At 47.9% G+C, this 13,478-nt stretch overlaps 2 protein-coding genes across 2 annotated transcripts in view; both read left to right on the top strand.

The window, feature by feature from the left end:
* The first annotated feature begins 721 nt into the window (after positions 1–721).
* Positions 722–4,661, top strand: CDKN2AIP (CDKN2A interacting protein). Its single transcript, XM_026033586.1, has 4 exons — positions 722–963; positions 1,078–1,208; positions 1,998–2,528; positions 2,637–4,661. Exons 1-4 carry the CDS (start codon positions 722–724, stop codon positions 3,848–3,850), a joined length of 2,118 nt encoding a protein of 705 aa, XP_025889371.1. The 3' UTR covers positions 3,851–4,661.
* A 2,331-nt stretch (positions 4,662–6,992) lies between these two features.
* The window catches only part of ING2 (inhibitor of growth family member 2), a 10,513-nt gene continuing 4,027 nt past the window's right edge, over positions 6,993–13,478 (top strand). Inside the window, exon 1 of the mRNA XM_026033643.1 lies at positions 6,993–7,196. Within this exon, the coding sequence (XP_025889428.1) occupies positions 6,993–7,196 (204 nt within the window). The remainder of the gene's footprint in view (positions 7,197–13,478) is intronic.

Here is a 13,478-nt window from a genome sequence, read left to right as displayed (position 1 = left end):
ATGTGCCAGGAAGGTACAAATGCGAATCTACCCCATCATCTTTGGCCTCAGCAAGACTGGAGTGAATCTGTGCATGCTATTATGAAACAGCAAAAGTAACATTTTTGTTTTTTTTTTTTTTTTACTGGACAGACTACAAGTTGGATAAATGAGATGCCTCTATGATTTCTTTTTCCCTAGTGCCCTCAAAATCAAAAAGCAGCATCAGAAGGATGGAGGAATGGGTGGTTTTACCACACACTRAAAGGTGCAGGGAGTCAGGCCAACAGCTCCCTGAACGAGCTCCTTAGGGCATGAGCCTGCCCGAGGCAGCGCGGCAGTTTGTGCGCTGCCTCCACGTGCGCACAGTGAAAAATGTCAAGCAGAAGGTACAGAATAAACCATAATATTAAAAAGGTGCGGTATATTCGTGTATCTGTGCAGGGCGCACACGGGGCACACGCGGGAGGCGCTGCAAGGCGCCGAAACACCCGCTACACTCGCCGCAAGCCCCGCCCTCCGCCAACCGCTGCCTAACGGTTCCCGAGCGACCGTTAGGGCGGGGCGGGGCGGGGCGCGCGCTCTCGCCCCTCCCCCTTGTCAGCCCCTCCCCGCGCCGGTGGCGCGGGCGCGCGCCGGCTGTGAGGTCATCGCGCGCGGCCGGAAGGGAGGYGCGGGGCGGTTGTTTCCGTTGCTGGCGGAGGGGACGGGAGCCGCGCGCCGGGCGGGGCGGGCCGCGGCCATGGCGGGCAAGGCGGCGGCGGCGGCCGCCATGGCGGGGGAGCCCGAGGGGCGCACGGCGGAGGAGGTGGCCTGGGCCGAGGGGCTGCGCGGCGCCTGCGAGCCCGAGCACCACTGGCGGCACCGGCGCGAGTTCCTGCTGCGCAATGTGGCGGCGCCGCCGCCGGCGGCGGGCAGCGCGGAGCTGCAGCGGCTCGTGTCGCTCTCCATGGTGTGGGCCAACCACGTCTTCCTGGGCTGCCGGTGAGTGCGGGCCGGGCGCGGGCCCGCCCCGGGGCGGCGGCGGCGGCGGCGGCGCGGCCTGGCTCACTGAGGGCGCCCTCGCCGCCCTCCCCTGTGCCCTTGTCGCCCCTGCAGGTACCCGCCGCAGGTCATGGGCAAAGCGCTGGACATGGCGGAAGGCATCCGAGTGAGCGGCGCGCCCGTCCGCACCACGAGAGACGAACTGGTTGCCAAGGTGAAGAAAAGACGCGTATCAAGTAGCAATGGTTAGCAGATCATAGCTGTGACAATACATAGGAGTCTAGAAAATGCTTGTTTCTGAATGTGTCCCCTCATATCTCAAAGAGTAATTGTGACAATTTGCTTTTAAATTCAGTTTACCTTTTTGTTGTTTTTTTTTTAATATTTCCYCTATCTATGCTATTTTCCACTTATTAATACCTATACAAATAGATGCAATATGTGCTTGCTATATTGGTAACTTAGAGCTATTGTTCCCATAACATGTTTTTGAATTTCTACAATTGCTGTGTTTTAAAATGATTTCCTAATGCCATGTAGACTTTAGTACTCCTGCTTAAATGTACTGTTGCTATCTCATTTTTACCACTAGTCAGACAATGTTTCTTTGTAAGAAAATTGGGTCTTCTGTTTCATAAAGAGATCCCTACCATGGTATTTTAAAGGGTTTTTATATCAGATGTACCTCATGATCATCAGATGTACCTCACTTTGATGTACCTCATGATGGTCCTTTCTGGACTGAACTTTAAGAAAACAAATCTATACATGCAGACAGGTCTCAGGCCAAACCTGGAGTCTTGCACCTGAGCACTTTTTAGTTCTTTATTTAAAAATGCAAAAATACTTGAAAATAGTGGGTTAATGCTCTCAAGTAGAATTCAGTATCTGTTCACCAAGGACTGAATTTATAGCCTCTAAATTGAGGGGCCTTACTCCTTATCTACATTCTGAAACTTTTGATCAACTGTCTCTAGATGGGTAGTTCATAGTGGAGGAACTAAAGAGGATAACATACTTGCTTTGTTTTGCAGAAGGGATAGAGGAGCCYTCCAAGAAACGAGCTATAGAGAAAAGCAAGGAATCTAAGGATACTGGAAAGGATGTGAAGACTACCAAGCCAGAAGCACCTAAGGAAACTGAAAGCATATTGCCAGAAAAGCAGGAAAAAGAAGCCAACAAGGATTCAGAAAGCTCCAACTTGCTTTGCAGTTCAAACCAGGAAGTGGGCGCAGCATTGGGCACTGAAACAGAAGGAAAACCTGCTAATGCTGAAAACGCCACTGAGCAAAATCTAGCCCCATCTCTGTCTGACACAGAGCCAGCAGAGAAGCCTTGCTTRAATCCCTCTCAGGAAAGCAAGTGTGAAAATGTGCCGTCACCTGAAAAGAAAGCTGCGTCGGGTGCAGTGCCGGCAGGTGCCCCACAGCCCAGTGTGGTTCCAGCGGCTGCTGCGGTTGTCTCGCAGCCCRGCACGRTGCCAGCGGCTGCTGCAGGTGCCCCACAGCCCGSCACGGTGCCAGCGGCTGCAGTGAGTGCCCCGCAGCCCAGCACGGTGCCTGTGGGTGCCCCGCAGCCCAGCGCAGTGCTGCCAGCTGCCGCAGGTGCCTCGCAGCCCAGTGCAATACCAACGGCTGCTGCAGGTGCCTCGCAGCCCAGCTTGGTGCCAGCAGCTGCTGCAGGTGCCTCGCAGCCCAGCTTGGTGCCAGCAGCTGCTGCAGGTGCCTCGCAGCCCAGCTCCGTGCCGGCGGCTGCCACGGGTGCCCCACAGCCCAGCACAGTGCCAACAGTTGCCAAGGGTGCCCCGCAGTCCAGCATGGTGCCAGGGGCTACCAAGAGTGCTGCGCAGGTGAGTGCTGCACCGCTGTCTTCCAAAAYCCAAACGAACATCCCATCAGGAGCCCCCAAGAGCGGCACCCAGGCAGGCGCCTCACTGCTGCTGGCCCCCAAGAGCAGTGCCCAGGCAGGCTCCTCGCTGCTGCTGGCATCCAAAAGTGGCACTCAGGCAGGCTCCTCACTGCTGCTAACATCCAAGGGTGGTTCCCAGGCAGGCTCCTCACTGCTACTGGCGCCCAAGGTCGGCACCCAGGCGGGCTCCTCGCTGCTGCTGGCCTCCAAGAGCAGCGCCAAGGCAGCCTCCTCGCTGCTGGCCTCCAAGAGCAGCGCCGAGGTGGCCGCGTCGCTGCTGGCTGCCCGCAGCGGCGCCCAGCAGGGCTCCTCACTGCTGGCCTCCAAGAGCAGTGCCCAGGTGGCCGCATCGTTGCTGGCCGCCCGCAGCGGTGCTCAGCAAGGGGCCTCGCGGGGCAGTGCACAGGCGGGTGCCTCACTCGGCACCAAGGGCGGTGCGCAGGCTGCCTCTGCGCAGCTCGGCGCCAAGGGTGGCGCGGCGGCGAGTGCCGGTCCTGCCAGAGCACTCTGCAAACCCCTCACCAGCGAGGATGCGAAGGAAAGGCAGCCTTTTTTCAACAGACTGTACAAAGCGGTAGCCTGGAAGCTGGTCGCTGTTGGGGGTTTCAGTCCTAATGTGAATCACGCAGAACTGCTGAACTCGTCTATTCAGTCTGTGAAAGCTACTTTAGATGTTGCTTTTGTTCCACTGAAGGAACTTGCTGACTTACCTCAGAATAAGAGCTCTCTGGAAAATATAGTTTGTGAACTGAGGTGCAAGTCTGTCTATTTGGGTACTGGCTGTGGTAAAAGTATGGAAAATGCCAAAGCAGTCGCTTCGAGGGAAGCTTTAAAATTATTCCTCAAGAAGAAAGTTATTGTGAAGATATGTAAAAGAAAATACAAAGGAAGTGAAATTGAAGATTTGGTACTTCTGGATGAAGAATCAAAACCCTCAAATTTACCTCCAGCTCTAAGAAATCCGCGGGAGATCATATAGGCAAGAGTTGCTGTTTATACTGTGTATAGTATTTCAACACAAGAACTGAAGGTTGATTTTGTACTTTAAAAATGTAGGCTTCCAGATATTTTGTATTTCTTTCTCAATTTTGCAAGACAATTATATTACTTTCACTTGGTAGCAATTGTATAAAACTTGTCAGAGATGACAAGTGCTCATTTAAAGGTATGCCTTAATATCTAGCACACTAGTGTGCTGTTTTATTTGCAGAATAGCCTACCTAATTCTTCTATTTTTAATTAAACGAATTAAGGTACAATTTGCTGTTTAAAATCCAACAATTTTGTAGTTCTTACGATTTGATGGCAGTGTGCTCAATTGTCTACCATATTTTTTTTTTAGCTGCGTAGAAGTATGTATATAGGGACCATAATACTTGAATGATTGAAAAGTCTTTGAAAATTTCAATCAAAAAGTTGAATCATCCATTTCAGATGTGTTTCGCGTAATGTTYGCTATTCCTCTTAGTAGGAGAGAAAATAGTTGCTTGATTATTTCTATGAGAAGTTGTAACAGATAAAGGAAAAATGACCCTCACCTCCCGTTTAACATTATAGTAGAAGTTAGAGCCCATAAACATTACACTACCAAGCTGTCAATTAGCAGTCAAGTCACAGTGACTTTAGTCAGCAGAGTTCTGTCAGCAGATTTAACTTATTTTGTGAAATACCATTTACAGTTTGATTTTTTTCAAATAAACATGAATTTCTATATAAGCATATTTTGACTGCCACTAAAACTGAAACCTCTGGGATATGCTTTTATAGTACTTTTTCAGCTGTTAAATATTGTAGCCACTTCAGTAAGTTTTTGCAACACCTTCAGAAAAGCTTTAGTTGGAGTGGTTTCAAGGTGTCATCTCTCAAGGATGTGTTGATTCTTATTTGGATTTATAGTTGAATAGTGTAAAACTGATGAGTGGACATATTAAATAACTATTTCTACTTTTGTAACCTTTACCGAGAAGTAGATGAGCAAAATCAAGATGCTGCTGTCTTCTGGAGCCAGCAAGTGTATTGTAAGGACTTCACACTAATTGAGCCCTTCCTTTGCTCCATTTTCTCATGATGTTCACAATGGTTTTAAGCAAAGAAAGTAGTTTACCTTTTATTTACATTGTGCTTGAAATAACTGCACAAATTGCATGTTTAATATATTGGATAATGACATGTACTGGTAGAAATCATAATGTCTTCAGTGCTATTTTGCAACTATCTTGTCTAATTGCAGTAGTTAGTATCATTTAGTGGAGACCTTTCCCTTGGTTGACAGATTCATTGTTGAAGTGCTACAGGAATGAATAGGAATTCCTGAGATTTCAGTAGTATCAATGTCCACTTTGTTCCAGTTCTGTTGTGATTTAGGGACTAAAACACAACGGGCTTGTTGCACTGCACCGTTCCTGACTTAGGGCACTAGCGGCTACGCAGTCCGTAGCACCTTGGGTGYTCCACGTGCTTATGTTGTGCTTCTGGTCAGCAAGCTCCTGCCGCTCTCCACTGATGGTTTGTGCTTCTGTGCCCTCAGCCATCCTCATTCCAGGGGGTTTCGCAGGCATTCCCCGTCCGTATTGCTGGAACGTGACTCAACACTTGGAATGCAGCTTGCCAGACTGCTTCTTACACAGCCTCAGAGTTTGATCCTTGCTTCTAGCTCGGAGCAGGTTTCATGCTGTGTGTGGGAGCTGCAGTATCCATGCCAGGAGAGGTGAGACTGTTTTCAAATCCTCACCCTGCTGAGGTGGACGCACAGAATAACTTTTTCTGAAGGGCAGGAATTGTTCCATATGCCCCCTTGGTTTGGCTTTTCTGTTGGTTATTTGGGGCATCTCCTAATTTCTGGTTGAAAATTGCAGCGTGTCTTGCAATGTGAAAAATCCCTATTTCACATCTGTACAATGAGGCTAACAGTTATTTACTAATCCAAAGGGGTGTTAAGATAACTGTGTTAAAAGGCAGAGGTGCTAGAAAGTCTTTTTAAAGTCCTGAAAAACTTTTTTTTTTGAATGTTATTTTCTTAGCTGTTTGGTTGTGATTCATTAAAGGATGAGTGTAGCTACTCTTGCTATGAATTCTGAAATCAATGTGTCATTTTTATTTCATGCTCCACATGGGAAGTAGCTAAACAAGTAGAATCCAACATAGCAGTAAATAAGCATCAAGTGTTTGAGTGACTGAAAGTTGGTTAACATTTCATTATCACTAAAGGAAGAAGTCCTATAGACTGGCAGTGAAGATAAATGTTCCTTCAGTTCAGCTAGCCACGAGTTTTCTCGTTTCACTTGCGCATGGCATTTTACAAATTGGGATGCTGATATTCTTGTGCTGTACTGGCTAGAACAAATCCTCTAAAACTGCAGGTATGCAGAGTTAGCTGAGGGTGGTAAACGAAACTGAAAGAAAAACCCTATGACCTTGAATTTTGTGCAGGATTACAGGAAATACTGGCTTAAAATTAAATATGAATGCTGTCTCCTTTGAGGCTTTGTAAATGTGGCTAAGTATTGCTGGCTCATTACCGATGCCTGTCAAAATTCCTGCCCACAGTCATGTATAAATTCAGGTAGCTACCAGTAAAAGGAGGCTTATTTAGCCTCCAAACATGACAATTATTTCTGTGGTGGCACTTGGTCTAAACCCCACATTTCTGTTCTCTGTCACTCATAGAAGGGAGTGTTTTACTTGGTGAAGCAGGAAATGAAACATTGATCTAAATCACTGCTAATAGAATATAATTATTTTGCAGTTGCCAGAAGTGCAGGTGCCTCTGTTTTGTGCTGTTGTTGAGTAATCGCAGGGTGATTTTTAGCGCTCTGGAAATGAATTATTCCTCTCAAATGGGGAAAGGGAGAAAAATAGCAGAGTGGTGCAGCTAAGGCACTCAGTGAATCGGCCTTGCCCCTCAAGCGACCCTACAATGACTTGCCCAGCAATGGATTCACTGATCAGAGCACTAAACCGCACGGCCCCTCTTCTTTGGCCTTGAGACGTGAACTGCTCCCGTATGTTTGTGTCCGTGTTTAAAAGGACGTTTCCCAAGCAAAAGTATTTTTGCTGTAAATATTATGAATAAAGAAAAAGCGAGAGATAAAGGAAATTAGTATTTTCAGGTTCCAGAAAGCATGACGGGGGCCAGCAACGCCCGTGCGGCCCTGAACGCCGCCCAGCTGCGCCACGGCGCTCCCCGGCTCCCGGCCCGCGCGGAACAACCGTTGCCGCGGGGCAGGGAGCCGCCGGCGCCGCCCCCTCCGCCGCGTAACGGCCGTTCCGCCACCGCCTCCCCGCGCAGGCGCCCGCACCAACGGTCCCGGGGCGGGGCCACGGCGGTAATTTGCATAGCGCCCGCGCGAGGCGGCGCCGCGGCCGTTTGCCCCCGGCGGGGCAGGTCTCGCCCTCCCTGGAGCGCGGCCGGGGCCGGCGGCGGCTTGCCCGGCTCGGGGCACCCCGAGCGGACACGGCCGGGGCGGCTGCCGCTCTCGCCCTAACCACGGTGCAGCGGCGGCGGCGGCGCCATATAAGTGTCGCGGGCGCCGCTTGGCGGGCGGGTTGCGCTGAAGACCTGCTCTCTAGGCCACGCACGGAGGACGCGCGTTCCTCGCGGGCCCCGCGCCCGCCTAGGGGAAAGTCCCCGGACGCGCCGGCAGAGAGTGCCGCGCGCCGCCGGCGCCGCCCGCCCGCCCCGCAGCCTCACGCAGCGCCGCCGAGACGCCCGCCGGGCCGAGCGGGTGAGCGGGGGCGGGCCCTCGTCACGGCCACAGGCACGCAGGTAGTGCGCGTGCGCACCAACACAACGGGGCTCACTCTCAGCGCCGCCCATTTTGCCCGCGAAATCCTCGTGCGCTCGGCTCGGGGGAAGTAAGGATAAAAAGAGTTCTGTGGTGTTCCCTGAGACACGAGGATTTCATCTCGACACAGAAAATCCCCCCAAGAGCTCGTCCCTCTGGAGCAGATGTACCACCCCAAGCACACTCTGAAACTACACGGCTTGTGTGTGACCGGTGTGGGTTTTTGCACCCTTTAAAAGCTTGCACTCTTGCATCTGGACAACTCMTGCTGCTTTTGTCTGTATGGGAACCAAAATCTTTCACCTGTAATTATGGTTAAATGCAAGCTTTTAGATTTTTTGGTAGAAAAAGGTATGTCTGAAACCTCCAGATGACATTGGGAGACCTATTGTGTTACTGTCCAGGAACTAAGGGAAAAATGTACACATCTAAGGAGTTCTGGTAACAAAATTGATATATTCTTTTTCTTTACCTTGGGTAATCACTGGAAAGATCTATTCCTTGTCTGCTTGTTCCAGTTGCAAGCTGCAGAGAAAACAACAACAACATCTGCTTTGTAGAATATATTTCTGAGCATCTGTTTACTGAAATGATACTGAAATGTATATTTTTACATACCCATGTTTTGCAAATTTTAAAATATACTCACTTTTTATCCGATTAAGAACAATTAACTTGTCCACCCTCTAAATGTTTTGTTACTTGGCACAACCACAAGAAATGTATTTCTATTGGCCAGGGTTTGTGTTTTTAAGAAAATATTTAGTCATTTCTGTTTGTTACACCTTCACACACACCCCAATACCCTAAGTCCRCTGTCAGAAATATCAGTTAGACTACGTTATGATTTATTTCACTTTCATTCCTTGCATGAATTTAAAACCATGTGATTTCAAGGAACGCTCGCGAGGGTTTTAASGAACACCTAGGCGCGACTGCAGGAGCGACCTCGGAGACCTGCTAATGAAAGAACTGCCTGGACGGAGCATTAGCAGCACCTGGACGTGAGCAGTCACTCCAAGGCTGTCCTTTAATAAATGAACGCAGGAGCTTCCACTTGTGCTTAGGGCACACCCAAATAATTATTTAGAAGCTCAGGTTTTATATTGGCGGTTGTCAATATTTTCAAATACGCTGAAGGGTAATTTGAAAAGAGCACGTGGTACTTTGCGGTCGTAGCTGTCTACTGCTAAGGCAATGCAAGGCTGGCCTTCGGTGTTTCCAACTAGGTTTTTTTTCTTCCAGTAATATTCTTGCAACTGAAACTGAACTGTTCAACCCTGACATGTGAAACTACAGCCTTTTAAAGAACTGTCATTCAGAGTCAAGTAACATTGAGAGTAAGGCTCAAGTGAACTGCAAAACTACTTCTGGTGTTTTGTATTTTCACTGCAGTTTAAGAGAAAGACTAAATTCAGTTAAATGTTGCCAATATTTTGACAACAGCCTTCCAACAAAAAATCTTTCCTTAGTTTGTAACAAATGCCATGTGTTATTTTATTATTTTTGGAAAGGGGAGAGATGAGAAGCTGGGAAGGTATGTTGCTTAAACAATACTTTTCCCAGTCAGAACTGAATAATAAAGCAAATATAGACTTTGTCAGTTCTTGAAGGGAATGTGTATATCAGTTATATGTTAGTATAGAATAATAATCAGCCTTGGTAATTTGAAGTTAGTTGTGTCACTGAAAATTTGCATAGCAACAGCATCATCCCTAAGAAAAACTGTCTGCAATTTGGTGCTACAGAAATATTTTGAAGGTAGGAAATTGTTCTTTGGTATTGTTTGCAGTGACTTTTCAATTGCAGTAGGGATAAATGATTYGTACTAGGTTTGAATAAGCAGTTTCCAAAACAGGAAAGAAAATCTCAATAACAAGGAAATTAAATGAGGCTTGGTTTTGGTGTAGAGTTTTAACAAAGCACACTTAGAGCTGCCAAAACCTCTCCATAGCTTTTTGGGAGGATAGCTGTAACATATGAAATTCATAAATGCTAACTATGGGATTGTAATTACCACATTTCAGAACAGAGAGGAGAAATATTTTCATTGCCATCTCAGACAACAAATCTAGGCTCCCTCTTTGGTCAACACTGACACTTCTAGGGCAAGACATTTCCGCTAAGGTTCTCTCAGCCTTAACTATAGATAGCTGTTTGGTCTGATGAATCCTGCTCTTATGCTCTCTGTTTAGGGCTCAGTAGGAAGCGCTTGGTCCTTTTTAGAGTTACCTGGATTTGTCTGTTGACTTGAGGAGAAGAAAAGCTTCAGGTGAAACAATAGGACGACTGTCACATGTTTGCACAAGGTTAAATCACCTGCCTTACCTAAACATCATCTGGCATGGTGGCTGCCTCTGGAGCCTAAAAGTGACTATGCTTTAAAGCAGCAGGTAGAGGAGTCACTAGCTAAAAGATATTTCCTGACAGTTCTTGAAATGGGATGGAAAGAGGGGCACGCTGCACCAGGCCCTGCGTGGATACATCCCCATGGTGAACAAAGAGCAAGTACTCCTCTTGCAGTAACAGGACCTCATTTCACATRGATTTGGGGGTCAGCTACAAAGCTCGCTCAGGCAGGGCTCGGAATGGGTTCCTGGATGTTGAGCTTGCAGCTGCCACCTTGCAGGCTGAGGCAAATGTCCTTGACTCCCGCCCTTCCCAAGCTCCGTGTCCAGCAGCAGGGTCGATCCAGGAGATCCTGCCCTGCAGCTGGAGGGTGGTCCCCCCTCCTGCTGCTCCTAGGTCAGACTTCTCCATGACATCTGTGAGAAGTCAGGGTTATTCCGGTTATTCCCCAGGTTCCCCCAAGGGAGCAGTCTGAACCAAAGCTGTGCTCTCACAAAGCAGCAGTGTGGTTCTGCTCAAAACAAAGTGGCAGTTTCAGTATGCCTTAAACGAAGTAATGATGTTGTATTAAACTGAATTCCTTAGCATCCCCCTCTTAGGCCTATCAACATCTCAAAACATTTGTGCATAAAGGTATGGATTTAGAGTTTGGTAAAAATAAAATCTGCAAAAAATAAATGAATGCTCATTATGAAGCAAAGCATGATATATGCTTAGTTTACACACTTAATCACAGTTTAACTCTTCTCACAGTGAGATAAATAGAACCAATTTGGAGAAAAAGATAAGCTGYGTGTTACTTCTGTCTTCTTCCTCCTGTTAATATAACTTGAATGATCATTAATTCAGGCTCAGGAAGAAATTTTCTCTTCGAGCATAAAAGCAGAAAGCTTGGAAATTCTCCAGAACATTAAGCAGATACTTGCATTCAGATGAGGAAGAACATACGTCTCCTGATGAGGCGGATGTTTGTCACTTTGTGCTGTAGAGCTCTTTGGTACGAATTCCATTTGCACTGAGTGTGGGGCTGGCTGGGAAGATACATGCCAGTGTTTTCAGGAAATGCACTGATTCAGTTTGTGTCCATATTAAGAGGATGGTATCCATATCTAATTTTTAACTGCTCGACATTTGCACAAATGAAAGAGGAAAAGTAATACTGGTGGCTTCCATTATTCCACCAAGTAATCAAGCCTACTTTTTAAGGAAAGTCCAGAGGTATCTATATCTGATGTTACAGGAAAGCACACTTTTTGGACAATCCAGTCTTACATTTGTTCAAAACCAGCTTTCCTGTACAAATGCACTATCTCTGTAGGAYTGGCAAGGAAAGCCTTTTCCTGGAATTTTACCTGATCTAAGATCAACCATGGCCTTTCTATACAGCCTTTCTATGGCCTACAGCTTTCTGCAGCTGCCCCTCTAAAAAGTCCCTTTAGCATGCACATATTCTTTTTTTTTCAGTATCTTAGAATTCTTCCTCCCATGGAAAGCAAAGGTGCAGAGCTGCCAAGAAATGTATGCAGTCAAAAATAATTGTGTTCATTTGCTGAAATCAAACCAGCTGTTATTATCCTTTGAATATTGTCACTAAATGCTAAGTAGGTTTTACATAATTATGGCCCCTTGTGGACTTGTCTTCAATCAATAATGCTCATTTTCAATATTTTTTTTCTACAGATTGGAACTCAGTAACAATAGAAAGCTGGGAGAAAAATAAAAGAGARAAAAAAAAGAGCTTTTACACTATTGCATGAAACAAGGCAGGAATCACCTGAGATATGAGGTTGTAAAAATCAGAATTACTATAGGTGAAATAGGGACAAAACTGCTAATTGATTTTTAGAGCTTGGCAAGCTTCCTTGGTATCAGCAGGGCCTCTTATTTAACCTAGGAGCCTTCTGCCTGTCTGTGTCTACAAATAGTAACTACCTACAAAAACCAGTTTTGCTCTACTATACCTTTCTTATCACCAGATTATTCTCCTTTCTCGCCAGAAGAAATCTGTGAGGTTCAGCTTTGYCATACGATTAGCCGTGGAGCCATCTGGAACAGATTATATAGTCACAGGGTCGGCTTCACTGTCAGGTCAAGTTATGCAGTCTTTGTCCAGCCCGGCTCTGAAAACCTCTGAGCACAGAGGCTATACAACCTGTGGGGAAACCTGTGAGGGTTTCCCAACATCCTGCCTGGATCAACTCCATTTTGAAATGTTATCTGTAGGATTAATATGGGTATTCTTTTAATACCATTGACTTAACTTTTTGTAGGACTGTAAGAACATAAAGTAWTTATTTTTCTCCTTAAATTCAGTCATCTCTACTGTTTTTGCAAAGCTTGCAAGATCTGCTTCTTTCCTCACACTTGTTTTTTCCCTTCAGGTGCCTGAAATATAAATGCAACATTCTGCTAGGCATACAGGTCTCCTGGCCTGGGTCCAAGAACCAACAAGGGTTTTTTGTTTGTTTGTTTTCCCCTGATGCTCACCAATTATTATTCATGTTGTAAAAAACAGCATTAAGATGTCTGAAGGAGCAGAAGGGAAAAAAATCCTTGTGGCAATTAAAACTACTTGACACCATTTCCCCCCAGTTGTACTACAGCTAAAAAGTACATATATTTCCACTCGTCTTTCCAACTATATTTATTGTTGCCATCACTTGATAACAAATTCAGCACCAGCCTTGGGGGGAACAGGATACTCTGTCAAAACTGGAGGCTTGTTGGCAGGCAGGCCCGTTTAAAAAGGGTGAACTTCTTTGACGTCCTAGTTAGAATTCTCTCAAACGATTGCTCAGGATAAAATGTCGCTGAGCCTCCGTAGGTAATAGCTCACTGTGAATCATTGCTTTGCCCTTCCTGAAAGCTAAATAAGGTAGCTCCCAGTGCGGGCAAGAGCAGTCGAAGCTTCTTACAGCTCAAAGATATGGGGTAGGTGGGTGCCTCACCGTGTCAACTGCTACTAGCGGGGGAAAAAAAATTGTCTTTGGGGCACGCTCGGGTGTAAGGGAATCGGCACAAGCCTTTTTCCTGCGGGGCAGCCTGGCGCTCGCCGGTGCCTCAGGACGCTGCGCGCGGGGCAAACAGGGCCGCGCGGCGGCCGTTGGGCGCCGCGGCCGTTGGGAGGCCCCGCCCCCCCGCAACGGCCGCCCAACCGCCCCCGCCCACACGCGGCCGCCCCGGGGAGCCCCGGCAGCAGCAGCCGCGGGCAGCGGCCCCGCGCCGCCCCGGAGCCACGGGAGGAGGGAGGAAAGCGCGCGGCGTCTTTAAGAGCGGCGCCGCCCCCCTCGCGGGCGCCGCCCCCGCCCCGCGCCCGGGCCACTGGGAGCGGGCGAGGGCGGAAGGCGGGAGAATGCGAACGCCTCGCGGCGCCGCCAACCGCGCCTTATAAGGGCAGGGCGTCGCGCATGCGCGTAGCCTAGCGGCGAGGGGCGGGGGCTCCAAGTGGGTTTCGCTGCGGCGGCAGCGGCGCCG

The sequence above is a fragment of the Nothoprocta perdicaria genome, unplaced genomic scaffold (assembly GCF_003342845.1).
Source record: "Nothoprocta perdicaria isolate Ctin4 unplaced genomic scaffold, notPer1 scaffold_13, whole genome shotgun sequence".
NCBI lineage: Eukaryota > Metazoa > Chordata > Aves > Tinamiformes > Tinamidae > Nothoprocta > Nothoprocta perdicaria.
Note: the sequence above shows the minus strand (reverse complement) of the source record. Positions and strands in the feature narration are given on the sequence as shown.